At 46.8% G+C, this 12,500-nt stretch overlaps 1 protein-coding gene across 1 annotated transcript in view; it reads right to left on the bottom strand.

Annotated features, from left to right (window-relative positions):
* Positions 1-12,500, bottom strand: part of klar (klarsicht) — a 483,791-nt gene that overhangs the window by 269,118 nt on the left and 202,173 nt on the right. The window contains exon 4 of the mRNA XM_086554727.1: positions 8,208-8,980. Coding sequence (XP_086410853.1) covers positions 8,208-8,980 — 773 coding nt within the window. The remainder of the gene's footprint in view (positions 1-8,207; positions 8,981-12,500) is intronic.

The raw sequence follows: 12,500 nt of genomic DNA, 5'->3' as shown, positions 1-12,500 counted from the left end.
GACGTGTGCTTACATGTGCTTGCTTGAGTGCGCGTGAGTGAGCCTGTGCATGTCGGTTTTTGTAGGTGTGGGACCGCGATGGAAGCATGGGCGTGTGTCTGTATTTGTATGTGTAACAAATGCTCAAACAGGGTGTGAAAAGGGCTATGGAACACGGCCTTCCAAACGTTACTTGGTATCGTCCTCCCATCTGAAGATATCTACTCGTTAAATCGAAATATTGATGTTTCGTGCGTTTTCACCTTGTCTTATTGTGGTGTCTTTACGCCTGCGTGCGCGTGCGGCTAAGTATCAATACGAATGTGTTGAAATAAAAGTTCATCGTACTCAAGATACTAATTCATTTAATGACACTGTTTACGATAGCATCAACATACATTAATGGGCAAGAGTGTGAAACTTAATATCTTCTCAGGTTTTAAAATTTGCATGTCATACTTACAGCCCAGATCAACAAATTATGTGCAATATCCTACAGCTCTTTATTTTCTGTTATCTTTTTTTGTTCTGCTTAACAAACTTCCTTCTGCATAATTCCCAATTTGTCCCATCTCGGTAAACCTAGCTGAATATTCATAGAAAGGTGAAGAGTGCGTTCGCAAACACTCATCTCACTCGCCCACACTCGTTAGCTGGAGAAATGCCGAGGCTGTGTAATTTACATAATAATTTCTGGTGTGATTCTTGGCTCCGAGAGACCCGGCACGCTCCCAGGTCACGGAGGTCAACTTGCAATGACACTCCTGGACCCGTAATTACACGTCTCAAAGCCAGGGAGGAAGCGAGCGGTCTGTCAACATCGGCTCCATCCTCCCTTTGTCAGTCGCTGCCTGAATGACCCGAGCAGAAATCTCGTTTTCATAACACCTAATTCCGAAAATGAAACAGCATCACGTGCGCTTCGTTTCTTAAACAGAGACAAAACTACAGCCACTCTACTCCCTGCCAGAAGCCATCATCCCCGCATCGTTAAATTTCCTCGCATTCACGGCAGAGCCCGCCCGTGACCCGACTGGCGGGGCCTCGGGAATGCGCTGGCCTTTTACGGCGCCGGGAGAACCTCGAGCCAAGAAAGGATAAAAGTCTAAAAATAATCGGAATAGATGAGAGTTTGGCTAAAGAAGGAAGAACTACAGAGACGGTGATAGATAGGGACAGTGAGGATAATAGTCGAGAGAGAAAAAATAAAAACTAATGAGAAGTGAGAACAGGAAAGGGTAATAAAGACGAAGAGAGGAGAGAAAATGAGAAGAAAGATGAGAAGTAAAGAAACGAAGAAAGAAAGAGTGAGAATAGGAAGTTAAAAAGGATGGTAAGTGAACTGCAAGCGTTCAGCGTTCTTTCCAAAACACAACACATGCACCCACTCTCAGATAACGACTATAATAAGTCCTTCGTACGTGACAGCCTTTCGTGACGAAGGTGAAGGGGGGGGGGGGAGTAGGGTGTGCAAACCAAGAGACTTTTTCCTTATAGAAAAAATACACCAGATACTCTCGCTGCTGTGATAATCGGAGGTCGGAATTGAAAGGACTTTAAATAAATGTTTGGTAGTTTTAACATGTAATCACTTTTTTGCCAACCGCTAATGATATTCACTTCCTTTATCCGAGGGCGAGAGGAAAAAAATGACAATGGTCAGTTAAACTCTTTCCAATCACCATAAAACGAGTTCGGAAGGAATCATAGTATCTAAAAGGGCCATTTGCACTGCCATTTACGGAACACTGTTAATGCTAAAAGGGTCTTGGCCATTTATAAAAAATGTTTCCTTGTTACACAGACACAGACACTGGCACAAATACACATGCACACGCACACAAAAAAAATATTCTAATAAAATAATACTAATGATATTAATAACACTCATAATAGAAATACTAGAAATCATAACAAACTAATATTGACAATGATAAAAGATAATGAAATAAAAATAAAAAAGTAGAATAAATAATTTCAAATAATAATCACTATTACAATAATAACAAATAAAAATCGATAAGATCGATTAATCTGAGACAACGCCGTTGGACATAACGACACTGCCTTCCCTGTCCTGCAAGCGAATACTCAAGTTTTTGACTAGTTTGTTCTATTCCCGTGTCCGTTTTTATGGCCGAGACTTTACTCTCCCAAGTCCAATAAATGATGAAAACCTGTGAGCGGACTGAGACGTCTGATGGTGACACTATCTTCCCTCTGATGGTATTTTCTTTTTCTTTCTTCTCATCTCTTTGATTTTGATTTTTATTCCTCTGTTCTTAGTTCCTCGCTTTTCTCCTCTCTTTCTCTCACACCTATTTCATTACCATTGGTTCCACTTCTTCTTCCCTCTCCCTATATATATGTCTCTGTGTGTCTGCCTGTGTGTGCGTCTATCTACCTACCAGCCTGCCTGCCTGCCTGCCTGCCTGCCTAACTGCCTGTCTGTCTGCCTGCCTGCCTGCCTGCCTGCCTGCCTGCCTGCGTGCCTGTCTGCCTGCCTAACTGCCTGTCTGTCTGCCTGCCAGCCTGCCAGCCTGCCTGCCTGCCTGCCTGCCTGCCTGCCTGCCTGCCTGCCTGCCTGCCTGCCTGCCTGCCTGCCTGCCTGCCTGCCTGCCTGCCTGCCTGCCTGCCCGTATGCCCGCCTGCCGGTCTGCCTACCTCTGTCTCATTCTCTTCTCCACTCCCTTACTCCCTCCCTCCCTCCCGACCCCCTCACCTCTCCCCCGCGCCCCCACCAAGCTGTTTGTCGCAGCAGGAGGAGGATCTCGAGTCAGCGGCGCCGAACGACCGGCTTCGCGGCTGCATGCTCCCGCCGCCCATCCATCAGCCGCCCGCGCTCCTCCGCCATCAATTAGCCACTATCATCTGTCAATTAGCCAGCGCCGCCGAGCATCATCCTTGGCAGGTGATCATCATCTACTGCAGACCCTTCGCTGCGCGTACGTTACGGGTACACTTATACTAATCATCTCCCTCTCATTCTCCCTCTCCCTCTCCCTCTCCCGCTGCCGCTCCCTCTCCCACTCCTATCTCTCAATATATATATATATATATATACTATATATATATATATATATTATATATATATATATTATATGTGTGTGTGTGTGTGTATATATATATATATATATATATATATATATATACATTTTTAATATCCCCCTCTCCTTCTCCCTCTCGTGTTCTGTTTCACGCTGTTACTATTTCTGCCTCTGTGTCTGTCTGTTATTCTTCCTTTCATCATTCCGTACCGTTTTATCCTCCTTTCTCATCTTCTCCCTGCCCCTCCTCCCTCACGATCTCTCCCTCCCCCCCATACACAAGCGCACAGCCTAACCCAGACAGACAGACAGATAACAGACAAAGCGACAAACAAACAAACCAATCCCCCGAGAAACCTAACCCCTGCCCATATCAACCTCGTCTTCGCGAAACACAAAAATTCTCGAGACCAGTTCCCTTCGCACGTGCGGGCTGGGGCTCGGCAGAACCGGCTTGGAGGGGGGGGGGGGGCGTCCGCGGTAAGTACTCGTAGCCAGAAGGATGGTCACTGCTTGTACTTTTATTGGTGCCGGTATCTGTGTCATTGTTTAGAATAATCAAGAGTGTCCATTGCATTAGATAATAAAATACTGTGTTCAATGTACTCGTGGGTGGACGATAGAGAGTACATGTCGGTATCCGCGTTAATGTTTAGAATAGTCAATAATTACTGCATTACAGAGCAATCAAGTTGATCATAATCGTAAATGAGCAAATTCCTATAATTCGTCCGTGTTCATTGCTCCTCGTGTACATGCAAGATCAATTCATTCCCCATTCTTCTTTACTTAATTCGTATGACTTGTATTAATATCAAACATCAGCGAAGGAATTATAAATCATCACTAATTGTATATCCAGCTATTTTCTCATCTCTCGCCGCAAAAAAGTCACGCAGGTCACAGCATCTTCCTCCCATCTCCCGCACAACCAATTTCCGACCTCAATCAAATACCTGTAATAAATAACGCCATATATTATCTTTCTTCGTTTACATGCGCGCCCTCCCTCCGCCGCAATACACCATAAATGACAACCTTAACTGATCCTCCGAAAAAGTCAAGATTACACTTAATTCGCTCTGATGACCGGAGGTGCAAGTACTCTCTCCCTGTGGCGCGACAGAAAAACTCTCCCCGTCAGAGGAAAGGGAAGTCGCTGCAATGAACATGCATTAATATATCCCATAATCAAAGGAGTAAGAGCAGGGAGATCCATCGCTTTGTCTCCTCTCTCCCCTCTAGCTATCTCTCTTTCTCTATCTCTTTCTCTTTCTCTCGCTCTCTATGTTTGTCACAGTCTCTCTCTCTGTTTGTCTCAGTCTCTCTGTGTTCGTCTCAGTTTCTCTCTCTGTTTGTCTCAGCCTCTCTTTCATTCTCAGTGACACATACAATATCTAAATTCTTCTCGACTTCTACCTGGCTATTCTATAACAGACAGCCATCCCTAGTCACGGAAAAGAGAACACGAAAGAGACCGGAAAGGTAAACATCCCAAAAAGTACAATAAGAAAGGCGTTGCCCAACTCGCGAATACGTGAAAGGGAGAAGGAGGTGGGTAGGGAAGGGGATGGAAGGGGGATAGGGAAATGGAAGGAGGGGGGATAAAGAAGCGGTTGGGGGATAGGGATGGAGAAGGAAGGGGTACAGGTAAGGAAATGGGGGGGAGAGGAGGGGAAGGACGGGGGTTAGAGAAGGGGATAGAGAGGGAATAGGGAAGGGGAGAGAGGGGAGATAGGGAATAAAGAGGTGAGGTGCAGGCGGCCCCCTTGTGGGAATCACTCGAACCAATCTCCGCTTCTGGATGGGAGGACGTCTTTCTTGATTAATAGACTAAAGGGGCGCCCCGTGTGGGGGCTAGAGCGAGGGCGGATGGGGTTTACGGAGATCGAATCCTTTTCTTGTTCTTCCACCCAGACTTCATCTTTCCTTGACCTTTGACGTGATGTCATAAAGGAAATGGCTACTGTATTTGATACCATACTACAAAAAAATGAAGAACATTACACAAAAAGATTAGACATAAGCATGCACGCATGCATGCAAGAATACACACACACACACATACACACACACACACACACACACACACACACACACACACACACACACATACACACACACACAGAAATCACCTGGACATCCAAGAAAAAAACATTGTTTCTAATCTGTGTTCAACAAGCGCATTAGAGCGAACTAAGAGGCTCACAGGTGCATAGGTCAGCAGAGGTGTCGGGGCCAAACGGAGTGCCAGACGGAGTGCCACGCCTCGCCGAGCACCGAGGGTCTTCACTGGTCAGACGTGGGGGAAGGAGGAAGGAGGGGTTTAGAGGAGGAAGGGTGGGTGGAGAAAGGTGGGGACAATGGGAGGAGGAAGAGGTGGAGGAAGGAGGGAGGGAGGAGGGAGTAGGGAGGAGGGAGGAGGGAGCAGGGAGCAGGGAGGAGGGAGGGAGGGAGGGGGGAGGAAGTGAGGGAGCGAAGGAAGGGAGGGAAGGGAAAGAGCTGGAGAGAGAGGGAGTGGGAGGGTGGGGGGAGTAAGAGTCAGGTGCAAACGCAAGCTCCGTCAACCTTGCACTTTTCATGCTTTCTTCACGCACACTTTTTTCCCTTTCCTTCCTGCTCTAACTCGCAACACACTCGAGCACATTAATGGTCATTCACCACATCGCTGTCTCTGCTGAAGAGAAAGACGTGCGGCCGTGAAAAATCTCTGCCACAGTGAGATGAAATGAGATGTCCGAGTGCGACAATGTTCGCCGTCATCAGTGTCATCCCCCCCCCCCTAAACACCAGTAAAAAAAAGAAGAAAACGTACAAAGACAAAAACCAACAAACAAAAAAAAACAGATGGCCAAGACACTTCTGTTCTTTCAGTGAATTCCTTTTTTCTGGTCTTCTGGCCAGGAAGAAAGACCAAGAGTCGTTCCGGTCATTTAAGACAAAAAAAAAACAAAACAAAAAAAAAACGAAAACTATACAATGAAAAAAAACAACTAAACGCCGAAAATTTCTATATATCATATTCACTAATAAATATTATAACAATTATTCCAACGATACACAATTTCCAAAATCATCAATATCAACTCAAAGAATAATAAGACTTAATCTCGTCAGAGTTCTTCCCCGACCCTGCTGTGGATGGCCACCAATAGCATTCTACGAGCGCAGGTCCCGGGAGCTGCCATTCAAGTTTTACAACGTGACTTGCCGCAAAACCTCTCTGATTTGACCATGATATTTTTTTTAAAGCATTTAAACAAATGAAATTGGAATGGTACTCTCCTTGACCGGTACCGCGGAAACTGACGGTCGCTAATTATAATTATAAACGTACTTATGCATAAACACATGTGAAAACACCCTTATATACTAAACTGTATACAGGCACATAGACTAATAGATACACACACATACACACACACACACACACACACACACACACACACACACACACACACACACACACACACACACACACACACACGCACGCACACACGCACGCACGCACACACACACACACACACACACACACACACACACACACACACACACGCACACACACACACACACACACACACACACACACACACACACACACACACACACACACACACACACACACACACACACACACACACACACACACACACACACACACACACACACACACACACACACACACACACACACACACACCCACACCCACACACACACGCACACACGCACACACACACGCACAAACGCGCACACGCACGCACTTGTACAAGCGCTTTCGAGCACACACACATAGTAAAAACGTAAATAAACCTATTAAGGTCCGCAGTGAGAGCGCAAAGGAGGAGAACGGGGGGAAGGAGAGGGTGAGGAGAGGGTGAGGAGAGGGTGAGGAGAGGGTGAGGAGAGGGTGAGGAGAGGGTGAGGAGAGGGTGAGGGAGAGGGGGAGGGGGGGGAGGAAGGAGGAGGAGGAGGAGGAGGAGGAGGATGGAAGAGGAAAAATGAAAAGGAAAAGAAGGTGAAGAAGGTAAGGAAGAAGAAGAAGCAGAACAACAGAGACAAGAAGAAGAGAGAAGGTTGAGGAGAAGGGACGGTAAGGCGTCCTGTTACAGGGTGAGATTGGCGAAAGGTTAAAGAAGTCTGGCAGGGAGGCAGAAAATGCAGGACGGAGAAAAGTACAGAAGTGAAAGAGAAAGCGAATATAAAGTTAGATACATAGAGAGAAGGAAGAGGAAGATAGTGGGAGACGTAGAAGAATTTGATGGAACAATAAAGAAAAAAACGAAGAGAAAGTAATACAAGGATTAATAAGGAGAAAGAGGAGTTGGAGGAGGAGGAGGAGGAGGAGGTGGAGGAGGAGGGGAGGTGAACAAGAAGAAGGGGGAGGAGGAAGAAGAGCAAGAAGCTATGTAAATAAGGGGGAGGAACACAAGCACCATGTAAGGAGACACGGGGATAAACACTGATTCACGTCTCTGTACTCCGGAACAGCCAGAGCCGGGAAAAGGATCGTCCCCGCCAGCCAGGGGGAAGCCAGGTCAGTGCGGGGACACTTTTGTCACCTCTAATACGCTTTACTCATGACCATGTGACCTCTTGCAGCAATGTTTATCTTGCCTCGACACGACGGAGCTGTGGTTCCGCAGTGAGGGCCGGTGAGTCACTCCAGAGGTGGACGCGCGCGGCCCTCTCGAGGCGGGGCTGGGGCGAGCCTCGTTTTCTTTGCAGCCGTGCAGAAGCCGTGCGCTTTGCGTCAACATTCGGAGTTGCATGACTGACATCGTAACATTTTCTCCACGTAACATTTGCGGAAACAAATCTATGTTCAATTGTACCGGTCATCCCTGGGGAGTATATTACTGGTTGACTTCAACCTCATCTATAGTAAATGATACAGGCACATTCTCCTAGTAAGCTCGAGTTGCATTTTCATTCGCAGTCAGTTTTGCTCCTATCAACTTATTTATGCTATCATTGATGTCCTAAGTTGTACTATCTATCCAATTATTTTCCAGTCACTATAAATTTCAATCACTCAACATAATATATTTCCTCCTCTGTTCATCCATCTACCCATCTAGCTTTTCATCTACCTATCTTCCTCTCTTTGATGCCTTTTCCCCCTATTAATCTAAGAGCAATCCATCCTACACGTCTCCAAAATCCTTACATGCACTTGCTTACCCTTGGGAGCGTCCTTGGCCAGGCCGGTCTTCCTTCGGCGGGTCTGGCGTGGGCGCAGCGTCCTCTCCGATCCTTCCGTCCTTCTCGTTCTCGAAGGATTCTCTCTCGGCCTCAGAGGAAGTCCTGGTTATAACGGATTCCTCAGAGGCTTCCCTTCCTTCTTGGGATTCGCTTCTCTTCTCTTTTCTCTCTATGTTCTCCTCACCTTCGCGACTTCTTGACGGTGCCACCTGACGGAGGCGCTGCAAGGACTCCTGAAGGTGCTGGCGAAGACCTCGAGGAAGTCTTCGCGTGTTTTCGCTCAGGCTGGGCAGCTGAGGGACTTTGATCGTGGGCGCGGGGGGTTTGCGACGCCAGGCGCGGGGGGGTCCAAGGTGCCGGCGTGTGGGGGAGCGAAATGGCGGGGGGGCCAAGTACTGAAGGGACGATGAGGTACTAACTTGGGGAGAGGTGTTTACACGACAGGTGGGAGGGCGTTCAGACGGCTGGGGGGCCCTGGGTGGGGGGGTTAACGTGCACTGGGGGACTGAGGGGTAATCGTGGCTATAGTGGTGGGGAGGCGAAGGTCTCACAGATGGCGGTGGAGGCCCATAGCGGTGGCGATGGGGGTGGGGGCTGGCTCTCCCGCGGTGCTGGGGGAACCAGACACTCCCTGGGGTACTGTTCGGGGGAGGGGCGTTGGTGGTGGCGGGGGAGGAGGCGGCCGAGGTGGCGGGGCGACGGTCACTGGTGCAGGTCCTCGCCCCTCCTTCTACTCCGACATCTTCACCTCGCTGGAAAGAGAAAGGGGCGTCGTTAGTAAACTGTTCACGATTTCGTTCCCTTAAAAATAATTTTAAGTAACTAAAAAGTAAAAAATGATTCATAAAGCCATTAAATATTCTTTTCTTAACAGTAATGCACACAAAACAGTCTCCTTCCTTGTTCCTTCCCTTAAATTATTCATATTCGAGAGCAAAGGAAAAGCAAAACGACTCGCCATTAAGAAATGCCCCTCCCTCCAAAACATCCTTCCTTCTTGCCCCATTAACACGGTCACCTAAATGGGTAAACTTTGGACACCCTGTGGACACCCGCTGGACACCCACTGGCCACCGCAGGCGACAAACATATTTACAAACAACAAGGCCACCCTTCCCTCCTGCTACCAGCCACCTTCCCTGAGGACGTGAGGCCATTCCGTCATTTAGGGCCACTAATAGTTCTGTGTCTAGGGACAATAAATCGACATATTACTGTAGACATCCCGATAGAGAATGTGGGAAGGAAGGAAAGAGGAAGGAGTGAAAGAAAGGAAAGATGGGAGGAAGGAAAAAGGGAGATACAAGGAGAATGATAGGCACAAACAGAGATAGAGATAGACATAGGCATATAAATATCAATTAAGACAGAGATAAAGGAAGATCGAGATGGAAAGGGAGAGGGAGAGGGATAGAGAGAGGAAGGAGAGGGTAGAGAGGAAAAGGGAGAAAAAAATACATGGGGGTAAAACTGACGGTAACATAGGCATCCCGAAAGAGAATGATGGAAGGAAAGAGGAAGAGAGAGGGGGAGGAAACAATGGAAAGGGAAAACAGAGAAGAGGAGATGCAGGATAGAGGGGAAGTGATAGAGGATAGAGGATCTGTTTATATACATATTACGGTGATGATGGTAATAAGGATCATGATGGCACCCACAACAATAACAGCGGGAGAAGAAAAGAAAGACAGAAAACAACTGAAACAAACGACGCACTCAAACGAAACAAGAGAGAAACGGCGGAGGGGGTAACAAGACCACGCACAACACGGGACTCGGCCTCGCTTCGCCACACCGGTGCTACTTTTCCATTCCACTTTGCAATGCTGTCAATGATACGCACCTATCAAAGCGGCAACGTGAATGACACGCACACCGGCAAACTGAATCATTAACATGCTACTAATAACGAAGAAACGAACACCTGTCTTGTACCTACACCTGCGAAACTGGTCATGCGTGTGGCGGTAATTTCATGGTATCTTATAAAACCCTTTGGTGGTGTCATGCACGTCATCCTTGGCTCTTGCTGCGCCTGACCTATGAACTCGTGATTTCCTGCATGACATTACCAACACACAGCCAAATAGAGGCCCGCCAGGCACTGTGCCATGCTGAAAACCGTAAGTCAATTACGGAACAAGTCACCCTAAAGCTGTCAACATCATTCTGGAATGTTAATACGAGAACAAGTCAGAGAGTAAATTTGTTAACGGTTTTCTCAAATGAAATGAAAACTCGTTTATGACAACAATCTAATAATCTAACCGAACTTAAGATCTCAGGCTAACAAGAAATTGTCAACAACGGGAAACAGCAAAAGGATATAAAAAGTATCAGTAAAATTAACTGGACAAGATATTGAAAAAAATATGTAGCAAATATTCCTTAAAACACAAGAACCCAGGTGTTTAGATAAGATAATTAAATAACTTAACAAGTAAATATAAAGATCAATAAATATGCGAACGAGCAGGCGAAAGGGTCGTAGCGGCGACCAAGATTCACAGCGGCAACGACGACCTCCACGACCACACTTAGCCAAGAAATCAGATCACCCAATCGCATCTACAAATTACCTCTGATCCAGACATGAACATAACGTTTCTCGAGGACCCAGTTTCACTTATTTTCTTTTATATTTTTCTCTGTTTTTTCTCTCTCTTTTATCTATTTTGGACATATCTGGCGTTCCAATGTAAGATAGTTTTCTCGCTAATACGTTCGTTAGCGGCACCGTTAGTCAGCGCTACCATGTTGGGCGAGAGTCACACAGCTGGTCGCACCGGCCGTTATCGCGAACAAGCACCGTGTTACGCGATGGTACGAGGTCTGTGGTTATGCCATTAAGATTGCCATAGAAGCTTCTCACAATCGGATGGAAAATATAGGCGCTCTAAATATATTCACGAGCTCTTTGTCCAATGAGGGAGGGTCGGTGAGACAGATATGACAGAGGAAGAAAGAAATGAAATGATAGATAGATCGGCAGACGCACAAATAAAGAAAGGGAAGTAAGAGAAAGATGGAATGATAAACAAATCTACAGGTGCACATATAGAGGGAGAAATGTATAGACATATATCTATTAAGACAATATGGGAGGTAATATAGGCGCTCTTAATGCATTCAAAAGCTTTTTTATCCAAAGAGAGAGGGTGAGGGAGACAGATGGAGAATAAGAAGATAAAGAAAATTGTGTATACATAATAAGACTGACATAAAGATTGATAGACAGATAAAGACAGAGATAAAGATAGTGACCGAGACAGAACTAAAGAGTAAAGCAGAAAAGGAGAACGAGGAGGAAAAGAAATAAATAGAGAAATAGAAAGAAAGGGAGAAAGGAAGAAAAAGAGAAAAAAGATACGCATGACACATAACCAACAAAGCAGCTTTTACGTGAGGGGAAAGTCACCAGCCCGGAATGCAAAAGCTTAGCATGACCTCATATGTCGAATCTTACATAAGCCAAACCCCGGAGTGCCGTTCCCTCAGAGGAAGTTACAAAAGAAAGTCGCTCCACTATCCCCCTCGAGGAACTTCAGCAACTTCACAAAGGACTGTTCCGCGTGACATGACCGAATGACGCGCCCCAGAGCCTACACTGCCGTGACCCTGCAAGGCACACTTCGCTTAAGGTGTTATGCAGATGTGCCTACGACCCCCACCCCACCCCCAACCCCACCGAGCCTGCCTTAAGACATCCCGAGTCGATGCTGCATCATCCCTGACGTGTTAATTATGCGGGCTCGACTTTTCCTCATTCGGCTCTACCCTTTCACCCACACCTCCTCCTCCTCCTTCTCAAACTATTTTTTTCTATTTCTTCCTCTTCCATATTCTTCCTCTTTCTCTTCTCTTTCTTTTCCTTCCTTCTTTGGAGAAGAGAGAGAAAGAAAGAAACGGGAGGTTAAAGGTATATAGAAAAAGTGAGAAGGGGCATTGGGGCGGGGAAAGGGGAGGGAGAGGGAGGAGGAAATGGCGGAAAGGGGAGGGAGAGGGAGGAGAAAATAGCGGAATGGGGGTGAGGGGGGGAGGTGGGAAAGGGAGGAAGGGATGGGAGAAAGGGAGGGTGGAGGAGAGGGAGGAAGGGATGGGGGTCGGGGGAGGGAGGGAGGAAGAGAGCGAAAGAGAAAGCGAAAGAGAGAGCGAAAGAAAGAAAGAAAGAGCGAGAGAGAGAGGGAGAGAGAGAGAGAGAGAGAGAGAGAGAGAGAGAGAGAGAGAGAGAGAGAGAGAGAGAGAGAGAGAGAGAGAGAGAGAGAGAGAGAG

This window comes from Penaeus japonicus, unplaced genomic scaffold (assembly GCF_977035675.1).
Source record: "Penaeus japonicus unplaced genomic scaffold, GWHDUDI00000001_assembly GWHDUDI00000030, whole genome shotgun sequence".
NCBI classification, from domain to species: Eukaryota; Metazoa; Arthropoda; class Malacostraca; order Decapoda; family Penaeidae; genus Penaeus; species Penaeus japonicus.
Note: the sequence above shows the minus strand (reverse complement) of the source record. Positions and strands in the feature narration are given on the sequence as shown.